Source organism: Lemur catta, chromosome 8, assembly GCF_020740605.2.
Source record: "Lemur catta isolate mLemCat1 chromosome 8, mLemCat1.pri, whole genome shotgun sequence".
Taxonomy (NCBI): Eukaryota; Metazoa; Chordata; class Mammalia; order Primates; family Lemuridae; genus Lemur; species Lemur catta.
Genome location: NC_059135.1, coordinates 83,220,757 through 83,244,972, shown reverse-complemented (window position 1 = coordinate 83,244,972; position 24,216 = coordinate 83,220,757). Strand labels below are relative to the sequence as shown.

At 37.5% G+C, this 24,216-nt stretch overlaps 1 protein-coding gene across 1 annotated transcript in view; it reads left to right on the top strand.

Moving 5' to 3' along the window:
* Nucleotides 1-24,216, top strand: part of THSD7B (thrombospondin type 1 domain containing 7B) — a 718,374-nt gene that overhangs the window by 305,610 nt on the left and 388,548 nt on the right. Inside the window, exons 7-9 of the mRNA XM_045559264.1 lie at nt 9,968-10,159; nt 11,686-11,920; nt 20,302-20,417. Coding sequence (XP_045415220.1) covers nt 9,968-10,159; nt 11,686-11,920; nt 20,302-20,417 — 543 coding nt within the window. The remainder of the gene's footprint in view (nt 1-9,967; nt 10,160-11,685; nt 11,921-20,301; nt 20,418-24,216) is intronic.

Here is a 24,216-nt window from a genome sequence, read left to right as displayed (position 1 = left end):
GTTGCTCATGGAAAGGCAAAATAATACAGTCTGGAAAACAGTTTGGCAGTTCTTATAAAAGCTACACTTACCATATGACACAGCAATTTCACTCTTAATTATTTACCCAAGAGAAATGAAAACTTATATTCACACAAAAGCCTGTTGAGCAGCTTTATGCATAATCACCAAAACCTGGAAACAACCCAAATGTCCTTCAGCAGGAGAATGGATAAACAAAATGCATCCATAAACATCCATAGGATGCAACATTTCTCAGCAACAAAAGGAATGAATTATTCATAGAGACATCAACATGGACTAACCTAAAGTGCATTTTGTTAAGTGAAAGAAGTAAGACCCAAAAGGATACAGACTGTATAATATTATATATGTGACACTCTGAGGGGAGAAAAGCAAAGCTATAGGGACAGAGAACAGCTCAGTGGTCACAACTGGGGCAGTGGTCACAACTGGATTGACTACAGTGGGGCAGCACAAGGGAATTTTTTGGGGTGACAGAATTGTCCTGTGTCATGATTTGTCTGAATTTGTCAGAAACTGTAGAACTATATAACGCAAACAGTAAATTTTATTGTATGTAAATTAAAAAGCTACTGGCAATGACAATGTGGGAAAAAAAGCCAACTGGCAACTTTTTTTCTACCAAGAACCTTAAAGAAGTTTGTATCCCTTGACTGTTTTTTCATTTCTAGAAATTTATTCTTAGGAAAGTAATCAATGATATGGTCAAGAATATTCTTTGTAGTGCTATTGATCACAGGGAAATTGAAAACATCTTAATTGTGCAATTATAGTGAAGTAGTTAAATAAACTATGATACATTTCCTATTGTTGAATAAAAATGATGTTTCTGAAGGTTAATGACAAAGACAAATGATTATTCTTTAGTGGTGTGTTATCAGTTTATTGACTTACCCAGTCTAACTTAAAAGTATGAATTTTCAAATATTTAAGAAACTTCTAGATCAGTTGAGGTACTTTGTAAAGTTATACCTCTTATTCAAGCTGGCCAAAATCCTTTTCTGCATAGCTAGCCGGGTAGCTACATAGCTCGATGAAATGAGTAATATTATTTCTGACTTCATAATCCTTTCAGTTCCTCTTATATTTTTCTATCTAAGACAAAACTAGTGTGGAGAAGACAGATAGTATCTTTGACCCCAATCATTTTTCTATTTAGAATGTCCTTTATCCCCATTTTCACCAATAATACAAAGCCACATTATATATAAATGGTACTTGCAATTTTCTAAATATTATTTTACATTAGCCTCTTTGATCTGTCATCAGTACCAATAATATAGTCAGGGATCATACTACTGCCGCTCCTCTCACCTGTTGTAGGTATCTTAAACCTAAAGAAGCTTAACAATTTTCCAGGGTCACATTTTGATAGGTGTCAAAGGTAGAACTGAAATCCAGATCTCCTCATCAAATATTCTGTTATAATGTACTATTTATTTGCTCCAAGATTTCTCTTTTGAAGTAGCACTTCCTACATTACAAAGGTCACTTATTTATTCCTTTATTATTATTCTGGATTCATCTTTTTAAAATTATACAGAGTCTCTTTGTAAAACTCTCATGAGCAACCAAGTTTCCACATTAAGTAGAAGTCATCAGATCATATTTTGAGATATTATCAGTGTGCTTTTCTCTCCTATGCCTTCTTGGACAAGACCCCCTCCCCTTGTTGATTTCGGAGGCATTTACTGTTTCTGAAAAAATTAAGATTATTATACACCTCAAATATAAACAAAAAAGAGTCAGTGCCACAAAATGGAAAGTTGAAGCTCATGTCAGAGATAATAACCCTGAAAAGCAGGCATTTATATGCAAGAGCCAGGCATATAGGAGAAAAGGGCTTTGTAAATAGCTTCCTTCAAATATCAAGAAGGAAGGGCAAAGGACTCGAAGTCTAGAGTGTTAGCCTAAGCCAGGATCCGACCTTGGCCAGCTTCCTGGGTCAGAAGAGAGGAGATTGGGGAGGATGTAAAAAAGAGAGCAGTTGGTGAGGGTCCCTGGCTTCCACTCATATTCTCCAGGTGAAATACTGGGCTGAGAAAATGAAAACTATGGACATTTAGGTAGGTTAAAGGAAAATGGACGGCAGAGAAAATGGTGTACTGTCTTTAGGCACAGCTTGGGCCTGAGCTAGCTGCTACCCACCCTCACAACCAAGTTTCCTAGGCCCATTTATGATGTGGAGGCAATACTGCTATTGCACTATATATATGCCCTTGTGTGAGACGTGGAGGTGTTGATTACCCCTGGAAACGAACTGGCTTGGAGTCAGGTATAGATGAATATAAAGTATGTGGACCAGAAAAGTATAAACTGTGTCATGGACTCTGGATATTAGCAGTGGAGACTAGTGTACCTTCAGACACTGGGTAATGACACACAAAGTCCAAGTTGATGGAAATAGCTCAGTTAGAACCAGCAAAATTCACAAGAGAGTATGCAGCATTGATATATATATGTTTGTCTGACTCTCAGCTGTTGCCCAAAGAGAAAGAAAGAGGAGAGGGGAGAAACATTGACAAACTGACACTAACTCTGAAAAGATTTAGTTTTATCATGTGATGCTAAATTATTAATACCTTAAATGGATACCTTCTTACACCACTCTCATCCCCCCCAACTACCAAGCTGAAATTAGGGCTTGTGACCACGTTGATGTCATATTTAGGAATAATATTATTTTTTTCCACACTCAAGTCATAGTAAGTAATTTCAGACTTTTTACACACACATAAAATAGTGGTTACTTCCCCCTGGCATGTGTGACTGGACCTAGGGAAATGTGACATTTCAGCAGTAAGACATTTTGTTAAATTTTACATGATTCTTTCTTTTTCAGCAACTATAGTTTGCTCTGAAATCACAGTCTGTTTCTGTTCTTTTGCATCTCCTCTCACCCTGAGTAATATGTAGTATACAGTAGTTGTGCACTAAAGGTGTGAAAATACTTACAGTTATTTGACTTTCCGCTAGATTTAGCCTTATGTAGCCAGGTACAGCAGCTGTCCTGAGAAAGAAGACATGAGTATCAATAGAGGATAGAGGATCGTGATTAGGAAACAGCTCTGGAGTTAGGTTGCCCATGTCCAAATCCAAGCTCCACCTTACTTGTGTTTATCCTTGCACAAGTTATTTAACTTATCCAAGACTCAGTATCTTCATCTACAAAGTGACCATAATGATAGTTCCCACCTCATAGAACTATTGTAAAGTATAAAGGAATTGATACAGGTAATTTACTTGGAGAAGAAACTGATATCTACTAGGTGTTATGTACGTGTTTACTGTTATTAATGCTTTGAGAGTTCAGTGAGCTAACACTGTAACAATATTGTGCTGGATACATTCTAGGTGACCAAAGTGTTAGTTACTAATATTGTATTATCCTATGCTGAGGAACATGAGATAGATGTTCAGTTAAACAAGCTTCTGAAACAAACAGCTCATCTGCACATAAATGCAATTTATTCTAACTTCTGGCCTTCATAAACATGTTTATCTTGGAAATATTGTTTTCTTTTTTTTCAGGCGTTATTATTTGTTACCTAAAGTATTTTATTTTTAGAGTTTCTTATGGGTTTTCCTACCATGTTCATTTTAGCTTTTGCTCTTGTGGTCTATCTTTTCTTTTATCAGCTCATGGAATTTCATTGTTTGTCACTTGGTGAGCATCTTTGTATCATTATTATATTTTGCCAGTGTTTGTGTCACTTATCTCATCATACATTGTACTGTTTTTGCTGAATGTCTCTCATTTGCTCTTTCCCTATTTGGCCTTACATTCTATCTGTCCCCTCCATCTCTCCATTTTGAACTGTTTTTAAACTGCTTATCTGTTCTATTTTTGTGGAGCATTGTCCAATTCTGCCTCATCCCATGATGTAGTTCCAAGATAATAAAGGCACCCACTCTTTTGGGCTTTCTCCCTCCAATGCTAGATTTACTGAGGAGCTGACAATGAATTGTATAGAGTCCCTTCTTTGTGGTTTGGTATTAGCTAAAAGTAATGTAAAGAGAAAGACATATGTAAGATACAAACCAATAAGCAACACAACCCATAATGGATAAGAATGTAGCTTGTAACATCTTACAGATATGTTTGCTAGGTGGAGTTTTGACAGGAGCTGTGTAAGTAAACTTCCAGCACATTTTTTAAGCTCTTCCTGCCTCAGGCATACCTATGGTGCCAAACTAATGATGTTGATATGAATGTTCAATAAAACACTACATGTAATGTGGTTAGCTAGAGTCTAGCCCACTGTAAGCTTTCCCAAATATCAGATGATGTCATTATTTTATTGCAGTTGTTGATATTTCTTTTGTTATTATTAATATAATACTTAACATCAAGTTTCTTTGTCTTCCTATATGTGTAACCTAAATGGACAAATAAGCTTCAAATTCTGACATTAGCAAGCAGAGACATTAATTGTATTGTTGGTAATATTAGACTGTTGCAAATAGCTTCTGTTTTGCCCTTAGCTTTTGTATCATATTTTATTGGTTTTGGTTTAAAATATAAACATTTTCTTAGCTTATTAGGCTCTCAGTCCAGAAGTGGCCAGGGGATACTTGCATTTGAGGAGGTAATATTTAGATTTTAAAAAATAGAATTGATGCATATGAATTCCACTAAATTTGCAATGTACTGTCTGTTGACATCTTACTCAGCTGTCGGCAAGCATTTAATCAACATTTATTGGCATTCTTTTCTGAGATTTAAATAGGACATAAAATTTTATGACATGTAGAGTATTTTCAATAACTGTTTCATTATTTTCCATAGATAGTGTAATAGTATACAAGAGGAAATATCAATAAAGGACCCAGTATGCATTATTTTTGGAAGATTAAAGTACTTTGAAGTTTCTGTCATAACAAAGTATTGGTCTACTTTTCAGATAGTATTGTAGATTTGTGGATGTCTGGGTTTTTCTTTCTTTCTCTTTGTATTTTGACCATATCTTTATTTTTTTCTTTTCTCTTTTTGAACATCTGTAGTCTAGTGTCAGAAACTAAAAATTATGGATTATGTTGTTTGTTCCTTGTTATAAGAGATATATGGTAGCTCATAATACTAAATTCTAGTTATTTAGAGGTCAAAAACAAACAGTGCCACAGGATATAGAAAATAGCATATGTATGGATTAAATATTAGTTTGATATATTAAGCTTAATCTCTGATAATTTTATCAATGTTAAATTTATATAGTTGTTTGACCAGTGGCCACGGAGACTCTGTCATGAGCCATTTATACTATATTTTTAAGTAGTATATATATTTGAACTGGAAAAAGAAACATTCTTAAAGAATCTTGAGTGTAAGTTCAAGAATCTTTGTCCTAAGTATATTTCGTTTTAGCTGGGAATGGGGAGCTGTTAGAATCATAGTGTGAACTGTAGCCTGGACCTTGTCATTTGGCTGTCTGTGCCACAGTCCCCAGAATCACAAGCAAACAAAATCCAGTGATGAATATGACTCCAAATTCCACTCCTAGGTATATACTCAAAATAATTGAAAACAGATACTCAAACAAGTACATGTATAAGCATGTTCATAACAGCGCTATCCATAATAACAAAAATATGGAAACAGCCCCAATGTCCATCCACAGATAAACAAACAAATTCTGGTGTGTACGTACAATGGAATATTATCCAGTCATAAAACTGAATGAAGTACTGAAACATGCTTCAGTGTGGATGAACCTTCAAAATATTATGCTAAGCTAAAGAAGCTAGACACAAAAGGTCACAAATTGTATGTTTCCATTTATATGAAATATTCAGAATAAATAAATAAATCCATAGAGACAGTACATAAATTGGTGGTTTACAGAGGCCGAGAGGAAGATGTAACAGGGATATATGTTTAAATGGGTTCAGGGCTTTAATTTGGCATGATTAAAATATGTTGTAACTAGAGTGAGGGGGTAGTTGTTCATCATAGTGTACTAAATGGCATGGAAGTGTTTACTTTGGTTGACTTTATGTTAGGTGACTTTCACCATATAAAACTATTTAAACAAATACTAAGTGACGTGGTCAAAGCAGCAACATGTTCCATGTTTCCAGAATCCCAACCAGTTTAAATGAATCTTCACAAGGAGAGAACACAGAGTTTGCCCTGACTGATCCTAAGAAAGCTGGTGAGGGCTGGGAGCAATGTTGCAGAGTCTTCTAAAAAGATAAATTCAATTTCCCTCTTAAATATAATCTATTTTATTATGACATTAGATTATCAGAGCTTGTGAAAATCACTTTTAATGGCTAAGTTTCTATACCACGTCCTGTTTTATTTTTCATGCTTGCCTGAAATTTCAGTTGGTCTCATTAATCCATCCAAAAAAATAAAAACAGGAAAACATAAATGCCCCTCTTTTGAGATGCATTCTGTCTGTGCAGTGGGAAGATAATTATACCAATGGAGATGGGCATATGAGGTTATTCAGGCTCAAATGCTTTATTTTTGGCTATGAAATGGTTTAGACTAGCCAACCATATCAATAAAATGGTCTGTATAATGATAAATATTCTTTATATTTTATGTGAACCAATCTGTGAGGCTGCTTGTAAACAAATATTAATGTAACACCGGCACTATCCATGGCTATGACATAAATATCTAGATTTTTGAGATGAAGAAGGCTATTAGTCTTTTGCTGTATATGTCTTTGCAAACATCATTTTTTAGGGTTCCTGTATACTGAGAGCCTGCTATATGTTAGATACCTTCATATGAATGTTGCATAAATTATTTTGAATCCTCTGAATATCTCTGAAATGTAAATGTTATTATTTCATTATTGCAAATGAGATAACTGAGGTTCAAAGAAGTTAAGTGATACCCTCAAGAGGGTAAGTGTTGGTGGCTAGGATCTTAAGAAACTTAATCTTGCCTGATCAGGACACCTTGTGGCTAGGATCCCATTGTACAGCTTTTCTTTTGCAAGATTTTTTATAAAGTAGCTCACCCCAAAATTGCAGGATCTTCTTGTGAGTATTAGTTTGGTTTCCCTAAAGAATGTCTGAACTGTTTGCTCACTTTGCTGAATTAGCCTATATAGACAAGCTATAAAAATGTTGGTGGGAATATTGACGTTTAACTGCACTGAGGAAATAAGAGTATCAGTTTATATGAAAGCTTAGGTTTTAAAAAGTACTCAGACACCTGAAATGGTTACTGAGGGCACTGAATGTGTGGTGATGGGGAGGATGTTAAATCTGAGTCATGGAAAATGAGAGCAACTGGGAATTTAAGGAAGGCAGAAATATAACAAAACTTGTGTGCCAATCTAGATCATTCAGAATTTGACGTCAAATAACTCTTTCAACATGGGCTTTCTCTTCTCATACATCTTCAGTATTGTCTTCTAAAAACCTTGTACTTTCCTCCATATTCCTTTGTTGACCCTTCCATTGCCTGAAGTCCCCTCCATCACTGCCACCAATTTTCAGTCTTTCTCTTTCCCTTTGTTGAAAGGTACCATGCCATACCCCCAGAGATCCTTCTCTTCCCTGAACTACTACAGTATTTTCCGTTCAAATCACACAGTTGAAACTTAACATTTACTTTTGGACTTGATTTTATTTTTATGTTTTAATAGCTCATATCTATCATTAATCATGAGGTCTAGGGCAATAAATAATAGTAACCTCATCTATTTTTATTCCATCATATGAGTTGGACATAGTATGTGATTATCAAGTAGTAGTATTTGATAATTTTATAATTCTTTAAGACAGGGTTTTCTGAAAGCATACTCATAAAAATACCATTTCTGGGAGTGAGATGCTCCTCAGAAAGGATGGCCCTTGATCAAAAAAGGCTGAAAAGCACCATATCACATTTCTCTCCTAGGAAATTTACAGTATATATTGGCATCTTCAATGCTCTGAAGAGTTCTTCAGTAATGAGACCAGTTTTACTCTTTTTAACCTAGCACTACTCAACTTGCCCCTACTTTTATTCATAAGACTCCCATGAATATCTTATTCCTCAAAATATTCTTTGCAAGACATTGCTTTAAAATGTTTTGTGCAATAATTATGCTAATAATATTCACAAGTGTGGAAATTAAATTTTGTTTGAATGTAAGTTGGGCATTTTGTTTGGCCTGCCTGCTTCTGTACTTGGAAAAGTGCTAGCCTGTAGCTGTATTGCGTGTGTGTATATGTGTGTGTGTGTGTGTGTGTGTGTGTGTGTGTGTGTGTGTGTGTGTACACACATGTCTGTGTGTATACACAGTGTGGACTCAACCTGCAAATAGATTGGAACTGAAAAGAGAATGATTGGAACTGGTCTTTCAGTTTGCTTATCTGCTAGAACCTCTATTACTTCTCATAATATGCTTGAAAAGTTTTATTTGTACCTCAAGGGCAATGAGCCTGGCCTCATTTACAAATATGAATGCAGATATTAGCCATGCACTATCTTCTCCTTCAGGCAGTCTTGCTGACTGTCAGCTTGTTTTATTTACTTCTTCAGAAGAATATCCAACTCCATGGAATTAGATACAGCATGGTTAATGGGAAAAGCAGATGTTTTAGGGTCAGAAAATTTGGATTTGATCCCCAGTTCAGACCTGTGTGACCATGAGCAAGCTTTTCCTCTAAGCCTCTGACTCCTAGTCTCTGAGAAGAGATGGATCACATCTGCCATTGAGAGTTTCATATGAGGACTCAATACCATATGCTAAGCCTGAGTAATGTATGCAAAACACGGTGCCGGGCACAAAGGCAATGCTTAATAAATACTAGTCCCCTTGCAGTTATTTTTTGTGTCAGCCAGCTCATGACAGGAGAATTCCAAAGCCATAAAGTCATACAGACAGAACTGCTTCTCTGCTGTCGCTGCCATTCCACATTTTACGTTGTTATTTCAAACAACAAATAGTGTCGTTCTTCTTTCTGTCCTCTGATTTTATGAGCAGACTGTGAATGGAGGGAATAGTAAGAGTTGAATTATTATCTATCAAGGAGAATATTTGAATTATAAAAATATCAAATAAATAACTTGAGAGTTTTAAAAAATAATTGTAATCATTTGAGATTTGGAGAAGTAACTTTGAAATGATCTCTTTAGTCTTTACATCTGTTAATTGTAAAACCCCAACCCCCATTCTTTTATAGATTTTTCTTTTTGAAAAATCTTGTACTTTGATATGATATCAAATGATTATAAACAGTATTTATAGAAAGGCTCTAGGGCAAGAGCAAAATTAGGAATCTTGATATATGTGTATCTTTGTGCCATATTTTTGAGTATAATTATTTTTTGGCTCAGTATTTCATTAGACTCTTCAAAGGGAGAATAATAAATGTATTATAGGGAACTTCAGACTAGATGCCAAATTTTATGTCAATGTATTACCCAATTTTGGCCACAGGCCCATTTCAATTTTAGTTTTCAATTATTTACCACTATGCACAAAGCAAACAATAGAGTCATCATGTGATGATGCCATTTAAGGGAGGTGAATGCACCCAAAAGAAAATTAGAATGAAGAAAATCCTTCTTTACAGGGTAGATTAGAATGTTCAACATAAGTTGTGTTTTTCTGGCCTACTACATACAATATATACTTGTTACATATGGCTGTCGAAAACATGTTGATCATGACTGTATCCAACCAGCCATGGCTAAATGGTTCCTGGAAGAAGCCAACTTTGTCCCTGTGAAGGATGGCAGTTGAGAGTTTTGCTATAGTATCTACCTTTCTAAATGCCAAATTATTCTCTGGCAGTTTTTCTTGCCAGAAATATTATGAATGGATGAAGAAACCATCATTTTTTTTTTTTTGTACTTTATTGGTTTAGACACCCGGTGAAGTCTTCTAAGCTAACCTGAAATAATAGAGAAAGCAATGAATCTAAATGTTCCTTGGACTGGCCTCGATTATGCATTAATCAGCATCTGTCTTGATCTGGTTGATTACAGGAGAGGATGTCTCAGGGAGTCTCTGCCCAATACCTCCTCCTCCTGAACGGATGGTTTGTGAAATTCCCTGCCGAATGGATTGTGTGGTGAGCGAGTGGACAGAATGGTCATCCTGCTCCCAGTCCTGTTCAAGTAAAAACTCAGATGGGAAACAGACCAGGTCAAGAACTATCTTGGCATTGGCTGGAGAAGGTGAGTAACAGAAAAGCTTTCAACTGTGTATTCAATAGCTCAATTACTGTCATTTTTCCCCCATAGGTGATGGAGAAGTTTATATTACAAAAGTAGCCACACATAGGGGATATCTCTATTTCCTGAATCCAACTTAACAGTTTCATTTCCATGCATACTTGTTTTCTTTAATCCTCTAGTTTCTCTGGGCTGGTTTCACATAGTCACATGAATTGCTTTAACTTGTACCTATGCATGGGCAATCAGATGGATGCTATTTTTTAATATACTTCTTAAAGAAGAAAGCAGAGTTTGGTTGACACACATCCAGTTTCAGATAGCGTGTGCAGTTGTGAACATAAGTAGACTATATCTGGTGAAAAGAGCTCCAAATGAGGAATCAGGAGACATGGCTTCTTGACCAGAAACTGCCACTAACATCTGCCAGCTACCTGAAACCTGGTTTCCTGTTCTGTCGTGCCGGCATTCTGGAGGTGGGGGGACAAGAAACCTGCGAAGACGGCTTTGAAGAATCTAAAAAGTGCTATGGGAATATAAGCAGGTGACATCAAAACAAATTAGAGGAACAGCTGTTCCTATCATTTATAGTGAAAGTCTCTGTCCCCAGTTGTGCACATCATTTCTTTCACGGCCTCCCCTGTCTCCATCTGCCCAGGGCTCAGTTAGAACACAGCAGGGCAGTGTGGTCACTGGCTGTGAGGAACTCCTTTTTAAATAGGATTCTGTTCTTTGATCCTGAGAAATGGAGCCAGAGTCAAGATAAATGAAGATTTTCATATTCTTAAAGTGCAATCACTTCCCTCACTTGTCTTTTATATTTTTGGAAGGGGAAAAAAGTCAGTAGTATTTAAGTGGGGGGGGGAAATATCAAGAATAACAAAACCAAGGTCACAAATCTTGGGCATTTGGCCCACTGAATAAAACATTATAGTGTGGAAGAGTAGGAAAAGATCAATACTTTAGATAAATGCCACTTTTTGCATGGATATAAAAATGTGGGAAAAAAGGACAGTAATGAAATTTGATTGTCTGACTCACCCAAGAGGGTAAGCGTGCACATCTGTCTGGTCTCCCTGCCGGCAGATAGCACATTGCCAGGTATTATTTCAGAGTTTAAGGATGGGCTCTCTCCTGCCAAACTTTAATAGGTATTTCTGGATTTCTCAAGTTGCAGTAAAATGCACTACTTGATGCAGGATGGGTGTCTTAAAATGGCTTTCTGAGAAAAATAATGCTTCACTTACAAAAGGAAGACCGTGTATAAGTAGAGTGTGTGTGTGAGTGCATGTGTGTGTGTGTCTGTGTTCAACGTAATATCTGTTCAAAGTCATGGACTAATTATATATAGGCATAGCAATATTTTTTTCTAAAAGCAGATTTCTTTGGAGTTTGTCTCAGAGATACATGCCCCAGAGGTGGGTCGTAGTGTAAATTAATTTTATAATTTAAATTCAAATATACCAAAAGCAAGAACAACAATAACAACAGCAACAACTATGTATTCTCTTCGATTTTATTTTTTGCAGGTGGCAAACCATGTCCCCCTAGTCAGGCCCTCCAAGAATATCGTTTATGCAATGAACATTCTTGTATGCAGCTTTACTGGGAGACATCACCATGGGGCCCCTGTTCTGAAGACACATTGATAACTGCCCTTAATGCAACCATTGGCTGGAATGGAGAAGCTACATGTGGTGTGGGCATTCAGACTCGGAAGGTCTTCTGTGTCAAGAGCCATGTCAGACAAGTGATGACCAAAAGGTATTATCTGTCTACTACTGAAAGTGCATTTGATTATTGCATAGTTGAGTATTTTTATTTGAAAGCATTTATCAGTGAAACAACTGATGCACCTGGGTCTGTGCTAGAGTAAGAGGATTCTGTTGTAGCTGTTGTTTGGTTCTAAAGACTAAAGCATGTGTCTCAAATAAAGATAAACACAGTTACAATATGTATCACTAGTGCATTTACAATATGTACATTAGTTAATGGATAAAAATAATGTCCACAAACATCAAATGTGGTTGAATAATCAAACAAGTTTTCTAGAACTGGTCTCAGTAATTTTTAGTCTTCTCAAATTACACAAAGAATAGGTCAACATAAAGGTAGTTTCTGCACTTTGAATTATAGGATTGTATCTTACTGCTCGTTAGACTCCACAGGTAAGTGGAGTGAGCAGATAAATCCATACAACCGTTTAAATTATACTAATCCATGCCTTCAAGTAGGTTACAATACCATGCATGCTGTACTCTCTGCACATGGAGATATAAATCTTTTAAAAGGAAGTAGAAAAATACGGTTATGGGATATGAGAATATACATATCAGGAAGGGTCAAGAACAACTGCAAGCGAGCTGTGGGAGTTTCATCTCTAGACCAAATGAGGAGATCTGTCTCTTCCTGAAGTTTATATGGGAATGCTTGTAAAAAGAAAATAGATGGGTTGTATGCAGTATACAGAGACTGGCCTGTCCATGGGGATCACCAGTGGCCATTTCTGCAGGCTGCACCTTAGCCACAGGGATGGTGGGTCACCAGGATGGGCTGGTGCAAGTTTTGGTCTAGTGTCATAAGTTAGGCAACTTGGAATCCTTCCCTAGGAATTCTGAAGCTGGGAGAATGAAATGCTCTCTCCCTTCTGCTCATGATACTCTAAGCATATGGGCTTAGAGTTGCCAAGACTTGATCAGGTCTGGTGGAAAAAGCAAGAGGAGAGAGTGAAGCCGATGCTCGGAAGGAAGCAGAAACGGAGTCATGATGAATCTCTGCAGAGTCAAGCCTGGTCCCATCCCCTGTAACTACACCCTTGCCCTTTCTGGAAAAATAGGCAAATTTATTCACTCTTCTGCTTCACTCAATATAACATGTGTTTCTGTCGTGAGCAACTCAAATACCTCAATAATTTCCTCTGGGCACCATGGTGAAGAGCTCTGGGCCTTATCCACACTGCCATGGAAGCCACTTAGGCTGTGTGTAAGGAAAGTCACAAAAATTCAGTCAAGGGAAATGAACTGCTTATGGCAGAAACAATGGGCAGACACTGCCCAGTGCTGGTGTTGGAATATCTGATGAGCAAATGGTTCTGCAAATACACATAGAGATAACTGTGACTTGAAGTGAAGCATAGCCAGGAAGACCTCACTTCTCTCTTCTAAATACAGTTATCTTCATATGTATTTGCAAAATCATCTGCAAATACAGTCTTGAGCACAGTGTCTGACATGCAGTTTTCCATAAACATTTCTGGAATTTATGAATGAACTAGACATGGGTGTGGGGGGAGTGATAGAGATTGACAAGGATTGAATAGGAAGAGCAGAACAAGAGAAGCTGTTATTTATCTTTGCTTCAAGAAAAAATATTTGATCTTCCATGATAAATTTTGGTAAAGGGGACTATCGTGAAGAGTGATGAACAGATCATACATGTGACCTGCTCTTATTAATTCACAAGTGTTGTTTCTGCTCTAACACCTGACTGTACGTTGGTTGTGATATTTTGCAGAAAGAACATCAACTTGTGTCAGTTGGATTTTTCAACATGCCTGGTACTCATAGCACCACATTGACTGATTAGATCAATAAATATATGGAAGTTATAGACAAATATAGATAATAACATTTTGCATCACCTGGTTCAGGTGGTGACCTAATTCATGAGGTTATGGCAAAATCCTAAAAAGTTTTATAAAGGTGTTATGCAAACATAAAACTCCTTTCATTTGCAGCCTGGATAATGTTTATTTTTGTGACCTAAATTGTTAACTGCTTAAAAAATATGCATGAAACATTAGGCTCAATATAAAAATAAATATGGCTTAGATGTAGGAGTAAAGTCTACATAAAATGCAGCAAACTATTATTATTTATAGTGATGAGAAAATTTAGCATGCCTGAAGTCTGATCTCCCTTCCACAAAATTTTTCAGCTCTGAACCATAATAGGAAAAATCTACTTGACATGGATGTAATTTATCGCTCAACAAAGGGGAATTAGAATTGAGACTAATACACAGTGAATCAATTATCTCATTTTAAAGGGCTATTTGGGTAGAAAAAGAGTTATATGTTCAAATAGCCATCTAATTCCTCCTTTATCTTCATAATTACTTCGAATAACTGATTTTTATAAAGGTCTCTGAGCATATCAGCTTTCTCAAAGGTTAACTTAAAGATTTTTTGAGACCAAAATAAAAGAAAATCAAAACCACAGGACCAGAAGTTTGTAGTTTAAAGCATAATACGTAAACTAATATGCATTTTTTGAAAATTTACGTAAAATATTACACCTTTTGTTTTGATAAAGTTTACCAACACAGGAAAATCAATGGCAGAGATGTTTTCCCTAACACACACACACACACACACACACACACACACACACACACACACACACACAGGTGCTGCTAATTACTTTAGGCACTGTTAATGAGGCTGGAGACATAACAACCGAGTTTTAATTCTTACTGTATGTCTCCAAACAGCCCCTCTAAACATGAGCAGCCTGCATTGACTTTAGTAAAGTTAATTAAAATTCTTGAGGTTAATGAGCTTAATTGAGCTAAGAAAATAATTCCTGGTGTCCAATGAAGCACCCGGTGAGATTATCAGCTATAGAAAGCACCCTTTGCTTTGGCCCACAAAATATACTTTTTGTTCTTTATCATGTGAAAATCATTCCAATGGGAAAAGATCCCCTGTCACATATGAAATTCGTGGGATGGGAGTAGAAAAATAGAAACAGGAAAGGAAGAAGAAAATATCCCAAAGAAAGACTATACCGTCAGGGTAGAGAAGAGGAAGCAGATCTCCATGGAATGGGTGGGATAAAATAATGTGTTTTATCTCTAAACCCACCACACTGAGATGCACAGAGTTTCCTGCATGTTCTTGCATCTGTGGGTTGGTGCTTTGGTTTCCATGTAATTGTATAGGTGAGAATGTTACCATTGTACGAGTAATAGAGCTGATCATATCAGAAAATGAGAACTAGCTAGGGCACAGCTGAACCAGGGTAAGAGCTTGTTGGGATATTCTTGGAGCTGTGTTTGGTTTTGTTTCACTATTCAGTTTTTTCCCCCTCAGTGGCAATGTACAAAACAAATAATAAAGATTGAGAACACACAACTCAAAGCCTTTCAAAGTTCCTGATAAGGCACTTTCTACCTTTAATGTGAAAACACCTGGCATTTTGTGAGATACAGTAATAAATAGCTCCATTTAAACATTTAATGTTTAAAAAGTTGGCAGGTCTGCCCCATCTACCTGAGTGAGATGAATATGCCTGTTCCTGGGTCAGAAGGCTGATCAAGGAGATGGAGCATTGTGTGTCAGAATCTTGATTGTGGAGGCATAACTGAAAAATGGCAGGTCTTTGTAGCTCAATTTGATGCATTTCAGCACAGTGCTTAGAAATAGCTGAAGCCTACTGTGTGGCCAAGAGACGAGAGTTATAGAACATTCCAGTGCAAGTCCAGAAAATATATGTACTGAAATGGAATGCATTCCCCTTTTATGGACAGCATTGGCGATCCAGGATCACAGTGTTATGTGAAAAGCTGTAAGTTAAATTATGACTAAAGGCAATGGGCCATATATGCTTGCCTAAAATGTGAATCTCTATGCTTCTCTGGGTTTCAAGGCTTCAATTTTGTTGTGGAAATGGCTGGAGAAATAAGCCTAATAACCTCCAGGGTTTGTCTTCAGGCTTCAATAGCATGGAATACTATTCAATCATCCAATTACTGTTACTAAATATTTACACTGAGCTAAGATCCGGAATTTTAAGACACAATGTAAAATGAAATTCCATCACAGCATTCAAAACAAGTGTGTGTACAGCATGTGCATTTGTGTGCACACACTGACAACAAAACAGCAGCACAAAAAATGTCAAAGCCTTTTTTTGTCAGTGACAATACAATGATGCAGAGAACAAACCTGATAGTTTTTAGAAGTAGGGGAGCATGTAAGTTGCTAATATTCAAACACGGTATCTTTGAGACTAAGAGGACGTTTATGGAAATTGGAAATGAGATGATGCATGAAGAGGTAAATTCATGTGGATAAATAGGAAGAGGAAGTTGAACCCCTGAGGACAAGATAAACCTTTTTGGCAGAAGAAATGACAAAAAGACAATTTCCCTGGCAAGAGAATGTGTGGCCTTTATCAGACCAGAAATCACTTGCATTTCCAGGAAAGCCCTCAGTTCATTGCTTCTATAAAAGCACTGTAACCTAAGCTTGACCTTTGTCATTGAGGAATGATGCAGTTTCTCTCTGCTGGACATCAGGGAAGAACGGGAGAGAGAAAGGGGCCATACCATGGGAGCTGGCATTATTCCCAGTGAGAGTTTATTGTGACTGATACTAATAAAGGGTCAATAAAGGAGGCACGATCAGTTCCTTTAAGGAGGTTAACACCTACTCCTAATTGAAGTGGATAAAGTTCCTGCCACATGAGCAACCCTCTATAGAAAGGCTGAAGTCTAGCACTGCAGATATGCCTAGTCTGTTTTATGATTGCATGCGTGAGTGTTGGGGAGGGGGGCCCGTGGCCCACTGAGCACATGGAAGTCGCCATCACTCAGGTTGTGCTTTCCTTTCCAGACACATACCAGCAGCAGAGACTGGAGAGCAGTTAGAATAAATGACAGTTCAATTTATTTTTAGTAGACCTCAGAGTATGAATAAAAGACTTGGGGATGATTTTAGTGTTTTTTTTTTTTTTTCTTTTGTTATCTTGGCTAAAGTATGTTATAAATTTTCCTGACCAGAGTAGCTTGTTTAAATAACACTATATCCTCATAAAGACGCTCTTCTTTCTTTCTATTGTTATGCTCACATAATTGATCTGTTTGATAGATGGCTTGTGTGTGTGCGGGTGTGTGTATTAAGGATGCTTAATGATAATGCTATTAATAAGAATTAATTTATTGAGTATGTATTCTGTGAGTATATACAGTTTTCATTTTAATTAATTTTTTAATCAAAGCATTCCATGTTCTATAGTAGAAGTAATATAATACACAGGGATTGATGATGGAGAGCAGTTGGTTCCCAATCATCCCCTGCCCTACTTCCCAAACTCAACCACTTTTTAATAGTCGCTGTGTTTTCATGCGTGCCACTCTCTCTCTGTCTCTCTCTCCCTTTTGACTGGGTGAGTTTTCACGTGGTTTACCTACTGTAACAATAAATAGGCAAAACAGTGAGAGTTTTATGCTCTCACTCACCCTTCCTCCTGCATTGTCATTGTCAACCACTTTATTGGTTTCTTTTTTTTTTAATTTTTTTTTATTTCAGCATATTACAGGGCTACAAATGTTTAGGTTACATATATTGCCTTTGCCCCTCCCGAGTCAGAGCTTCAAGCATCCACCAGACAGTGCGCATCTCACCCATTAGGTGTGTGTATACCCATCCCCTCCTCCCCCCTCCCATCTGTCCTACACTTTATTGGTTTCTTATCTGCCTCCACTGGACCTTTATGTCGATGCAAACGAACACAAGTATGAATTCTTATTCTTTCTCCCTTTCTGGTGTTTACCTTCTAACTCTAAATGGTATATTTTTCACACATCATTCATATATCTCTGCATTTATCAGTTTAAAATAGTCATTTCTTGACTTGCTCCCATGACAGTAATAAAGCTTAGCTCATTTACACTAACTCTTCCTGGTTTAGCCTCCTGAGTGTGACTAGGACTACAGGCGAACACCATCACACCCAGCTATTTTTTTTTCTTTTCTTTGTAGAGATAGGGTCTCCCTATGTTGCCCAGGCTGGTCTTCTTGAACTTCTGGCCTCAAACAATCCTCCCACCTTGGCCTGTCAAAGAGCCTGGGATTACAGGCATGAGCCACTGTGCCCGTCCACATTAATATTAATAATTTTTTACATACAAATACTATTTCATTTTATTTATTTTATATTAATTTTTAAATTATAATTATTATGGTCACATAATAGTAGTATGTATTTGTAGGGTACACGTGATGCTCTGATATGGGCATACAACATGTATTGATCAAATCAGGGTGGTTGGGATATCCATCACCTCAAACCTTTATCATTAATACTCGTGACTAACATTCTTAGAACCTTTGTCTTAGTTCGAGTTGCCATAATAAGAATACCATAGACTAAGGGGCTTAAATAACATTTATTTCTCACCGTGATGAAGGTTAGAAGTCCCAGATCAGGGTGACTGCATGGTTGCATTCTAGTGAGGGCCCCTTCCTGGTTTGCAGATGACATCTCCTTGCTGCGTCTTCACACACACGAGAGCAGAGAGAGCAAGCCAGCCCCCTCATGTCTCTTCTCATACGACACTAATGACATTCATGAGCACTCCACCTCAAGTCTAATTACCTTCCAAAGGTCATTACATTAGGGGTTAGGTACCAACTTATGAATTTTGGGGGGAAACAAAAATTCTGTTCATAATGATATTGTTTCTTATTTCATTTATGTTTAGATCAACTCTCTGAACACCTGCTTTGGTGAATCACGACAGCCAAGTCTCCACCCTCTCTCCTTCCCCTTCCATCTTTCATCCCGTACCCACTGCGTCTTTACCTTACTGTGGCAAGAGTGACATTTTGGAACATTTTGTTCCAAATCCAAATTCAGTCTTCCGCCCTTTGCCTACGCCTTGTTTCTAAACTGTTAAAATTATGAAAATGCTTTCATTTTTATAATTACATGTCTTATTATAAATTATGAAAAGGTCTAATGTCAGTCAGATTCTTCTCTCTTCTTGGATGACCTATTTTTCTTCCCTTTTGCCCCAACTGTTATTGGTTTCTTCTCTCACTCTTTCTTTGGGTTTGAAATATATACAATCCCTGTATGTGCACGTTGGTCAGTTTGTATACACTCGGTGGATTTTTTCACTCTGAATTGTCCTCCCTTTGTCAACTCTGTGATATGAGTCCATTATTTCCTTGTTAATTTTTTCTCCTTCATTTTCTCTATTGTGTCCTACTGGAAGTCTGTTATTACCTATTTAAACTTGCTAGGCTGGTGTCTTTTCTGTCATGATTTTTTTCAAGTGCTTTGTCTCCATGTGGCTTTGTGTCCATTACTTATCAATTCCGTACTCAGTGTATCATTTAAGAATGAAGATGATCTGCTACGGGACTAACTGAAAGAATGTAGGCAAAACTCTTAGCTCAGCACTGGCTATCTGATGCAGGGCTCATGCCGTCAAGCTTCATACACTGCGTCTCTGTTCTTTGTAAGAAACTTATAGGGAACAATTTAAAAACCAAATATATGCTGCAAAGTGCTTTCTTATTTTTCTTCATAGTGTATCACTGTTGTAGAAGATAATACATGTGGTTTTTAGCCCTATGTACTCATGAAAACAAGCATTCAAACAAACACACAAAAACTTGCTTGCTATTTTCTGAGACGTTAGTTCTTCCAAGTGCTTGTGGATCCATTGACTGTTTACATTACTTTCCTCCCAAGTATGGACATTAAATTAATTATCAGCAAAACAGCAGAATTATCTTTCTCTAGTTAATCCTAGTTAGTGTATTTGTTATTTTCAGGCTGTAATATCTTGCATACTCTAACTCATCAGACTACATGTTTTTAGAAATACCTGCCGATTATTTAGATATTTTGGAGTTCTGTTAATGATCAAAGAGACATAATATTTTTAAGTGACCTTCAATAATTTTTGTTTTCTAATATATCCATATGTTGCTTTTTATTTTCCTCTTCCTTTTGTAGGTTATCACTAATTTTTATATTACCCCCGAATAAAACATTTTAAAAAAATGGTTTGTTCATTTTAAAAATATAAAATGTTATTTGAATTGATGCTGATGGTGAGATACTTTCTTGTCACTTGTCTTTCATTAGTTTTAGGGACTTTTTTGTTGTTGTTGTTCTGGTCTTGTGAAAAGTATTTTGTTCTCTGGGTCAAGAGGGCTGAAATCTGCTTCAGCCTCTCCTCTGGCTGTGAGCACTTGGGCAAGTAGCTTCACCTCCCTGGGTCTTTCTTCCCTCATCTATAAAAGGAACAAGAGGGCCTTGACATTTCCTGTTCTAAAATCCTGTAATTCTGTGTTAAACCACTTACCCTTTCCAGGAGGCATTGACATGGTCTCTTTACATTGACAGATGTCCAGATTCTACCCGGCCTGAAACTGTGCGCCCCTGTTTCCTTCCATGCAAAAGAGACTGTATTGTGACTGCTTTCAGCGAGTGGACGCCCTGCCCCAGGTTGTGCCAGGCAGGTAAGTGGATGCCGCTTTCTTAGTGCTTTCTTTCCTAACCTTCTGATTACCTCCCCACCACTAAGTAAGTCAGAGATTATGGAATGTGAGCATTCCATTTGCATGTCATCCTGGAAACAAGGTTGGAAAAAGTTTGTAAATGAAGTCGTGTATTTCCAGATCAATCAAAACTTGGAAGGGAGAACATATTCAGTTATTACATGTCATAATTTCACTGGTATGCATGGCAGGAGTACTCACCTTCTGTTGAGTATTTTGAACATTTGTTCCAGTGTGATTCCTTATAAAGCATCATTGCTATCACAGTTTCTATAGGGCCCCTGTGTGCTTGGAGCCTGATTCCAGGCACAGTCATTAGAATATATGGGTTAAATACTATGCTTACATCACTGACATATATATATATATATATATACAAGAGTAGATACATTAAAAAGTATTGAACAAGTACATAAATTACCAAAATAAGATGTATATATTTTTTCTTAATGGTGATGCTTTATGTACCTGGGTGTATTTGGAGGGCTATGATCCAGGACACTTAATACCTGGGTCCTAGGTGAACACACGGGGTGCTTTGGTAAAGTGATCCTCTTTCTTAGAATAGATCTTTTTCCCCAAGTTTATTGCAATTCCTTGGTGAACTAGTCCATGTGAAGATACATTCATACCTTTTCCCAAAACTCCATTTTGGCCTAAGATCCAGGATTAATAACTTGGTCCCTCCTCCCTAGTCTCACATGCTAGCCTTGGGTCTTTGGATCTTACCATTGCAATGGTGAATAAATAAATAAATAAACAAACATTTGAGTGCCCTGAAAACATTTTGCTAAGTGAAAGAAGCCAGTCACAAAAAGATCACATATTTTATGATTTCATTTACATGAAACTTCTAGAATAGGCAAATATATAGATACAGAAAGTAGACTATTGGTTGCTCAGGACTGGGGGGATGGAGAGACAGGTAAGGCAGTGATCCGTAAAAGGTGCTGGGTTTATTTTTGAAGTGATGAAAATGTCCTAAAATCACTGGTGGTGATGGTTGCGCATAAAACCGTTGAGTTGTGTACTGCAAACAGGTGGATTGTATGGCATGTGGATTATATCTCAATAAAGCTATTTAAAAAGAAAGAGAAAAGCCAATCCAAGAAAAGGAAGTTCTGGCTTGGGCAGGGCAAAGGCAACATATGTAACTTAAACATTTGTACAACTGTAATATGCTGAAATAAAAAAAGAATTAAAAGAACAGAATACATTGGTTTCCCTGATCATCACCTAAATGCATATCGGGGAAGGGTACCAATTGGACATCAGACTGAGATGGGGGGTGGGGGGAGGGGATGGGTGTATGTCTACATGACGAGTGCGTTGCGCACCATCTGGGGAATGGTCATGCTTGAAGGTGCTGACTCGGGGAGGTGGTGGGGGGAGGGGATGGAGGTATGACTACGTGGTGAGTGCCAGGCGCACTGTTTGGAGAATGGACATGTTTGAGGCTCTGACTCAGGGGGATGGGCAGGACATGGACAATGTATATAACCTGAGCTTTTGTACCCCCATGAAGGGCTGAAATAAAAAAAAAATACAAAAAAAATTCAAAAGAATCAGATTTAAAAAAAAAGAAGACAAAAAGAAGAGGAGGGACAGAAAGAGTATTAACCCTGGTGCCCAGTGTTGAGTGGGTCTCATCCACTCCTTCCTGGCCATCTCCATCTTTCGGTGATCATGTTTCCAGCAAGGCATGGCTCTCTGTTGCTGTGTCAGCCTCTGGAAGAGGGGAGAGGGGAGTATGCAATTTCACAGAGAGAGAACCTGTCAGAGATTGAGAGCATTAGCACCTTTCCTTGAATAATTCCAGCTCTGTGTATCTAGGATCCCTCAAATACCTTTGACTCACATATCTATAGCATCACCTCATCAGAATAACATGAAAATATGGCCAATATTGACACAGATCTGACAGTCATTCAAACTACCTCTCAGTGATTGGAAACACGGTAGGGGCAACTATTGAAGATTATCACTAATATCTTGTATTACAATGGTGGGGCACCTGCATCAAATTTTGTAACTCTACCATTTCATCTTTCTAGTGATTTTTTTTGTCACATAATTAATATAGTGGCATCCAGTGAGGTTTGCTTATGGACAGAGTCAGAAATAAATATATTGAATAAGAAAAAGCTTTGAAAATACAGTGAGTTATTGATCTGATCTTTTGAGGGATGTGAACAACAATCTCTTCTAAAAACTTCCAAAAATTTTTTCTTGAATGAAAGTACAAAGTCAATGAACTGGATGAATAGGGTCTGTTGAATAGCCAGAGTAATGCCATTTCCAGACAGAGTAAGATAGAAAAGCTACTGTCTACTGTCTCTATTCTGAACCATTTGAAAGGCAGCATCTAGAAGGCTGACTTTTAGAATTTTAATGGTAATGTTTGTAAAAAAAAAAATAGGCTCTTAAAGATAAATATTTAAAAAAATGTAAGAGGATGATATAATCTGTGATGATGGAATTTTATTGAGATTCAGCTATTTCTTTTAGTTTCTTATTCACGAGCTTAGCATATTTCCTCTGTTAAATAGTTGTAAGAAAATAAAAGACTGAATTTTAAAGAATACCCTATTGGCAGCCAGAACTTGGTTGGAGCTATTGAAGTCCCCTGATACTTAGGCAAGCAGATTAGCTTTGTTGAGCTGGTACAACCTGGTGACCAGAGACTACTTCAGCCACTGCTATTCTGTGTATTGTACATTCAAGAAAATTCTCTTTACTGCCTGAGAGTTTTTTACCAGCATTGGCTAAAGGTAGAGGAATCACAGGGCATGTAAAATAATTGCTCTTCAAACAACTTTAAATTTTACTCCAATTTCCAGAGCTTCAATTAGTTGTTTAAACGGTTGGCATTGTTATGAAAATAGTTCTAAGTCTCTGTGGACTTTTTTTGCCTCCAACTTTTCAAGCCTAGGTAATTCTTTTCACAGCTTGGCAGCCAGGGACCTGGAGGAGCAAAGATTCAATTTTCAGATTTCTTCCAGCTTTCCACTTCAATCCTATTTACCCTCATGTTTAGTTTATACCTCGGGAGCAAGATGTTATTAAATAACCATGGGTTAATTAGGAGGCACTATGAGAGGGGGAGGGTTTTGGAGGGAATGGTACCTCTAAACCTATGGTTCTCAAACTTTATTGAATACAGATCACCTGGAAGCATTTATTAATATGCAGATTTTCAGCTCCATGACCAGAAATTCTGATTCAATAACCATAGGTTGGATGGGTCCTAGAAATTTGCAGTTGTAAGAAGCTACAACCCCTGAATGGTGACCCCTTTGCCCACATTCTAAAGAAAAAGGGCCATAGATCCATAAATAAACCCTGCTTTACCTCTGGGCACTTGGTCCTTTTTTCAGCTCCTTGAATGCTTCATGTTCTACCCAGTTCAAGAGGCTATAGATTGGGGTATACGACCACTGATGCTGGAGCCAGGTGGCTGAGGTTGGATTTTCAGGTTTGCCCTGTGACAGATATATTACTTAATTTCTCTGCCTCAGTTTCCTCTTCTGTAAAATGGGGTTAATAATAACACCTGCCTATAGGAAAAGCCCTTAGACCTCCTCCTGGCACAGAGTAGGCACTGGGCAAGAGTCTGTCTAGTTGTGCAGAGCCTTTGCACCTGCTGTGTGTGAGGCTGGCGCTCTCTGCAACTGCCCCTCCTTCCTGGGTCCTCAGCCTTTGCATCTGCACAGACCTGCCTTTTCCCTGGAAGTCTGGTCTTATCTCCCAGACTACCCTC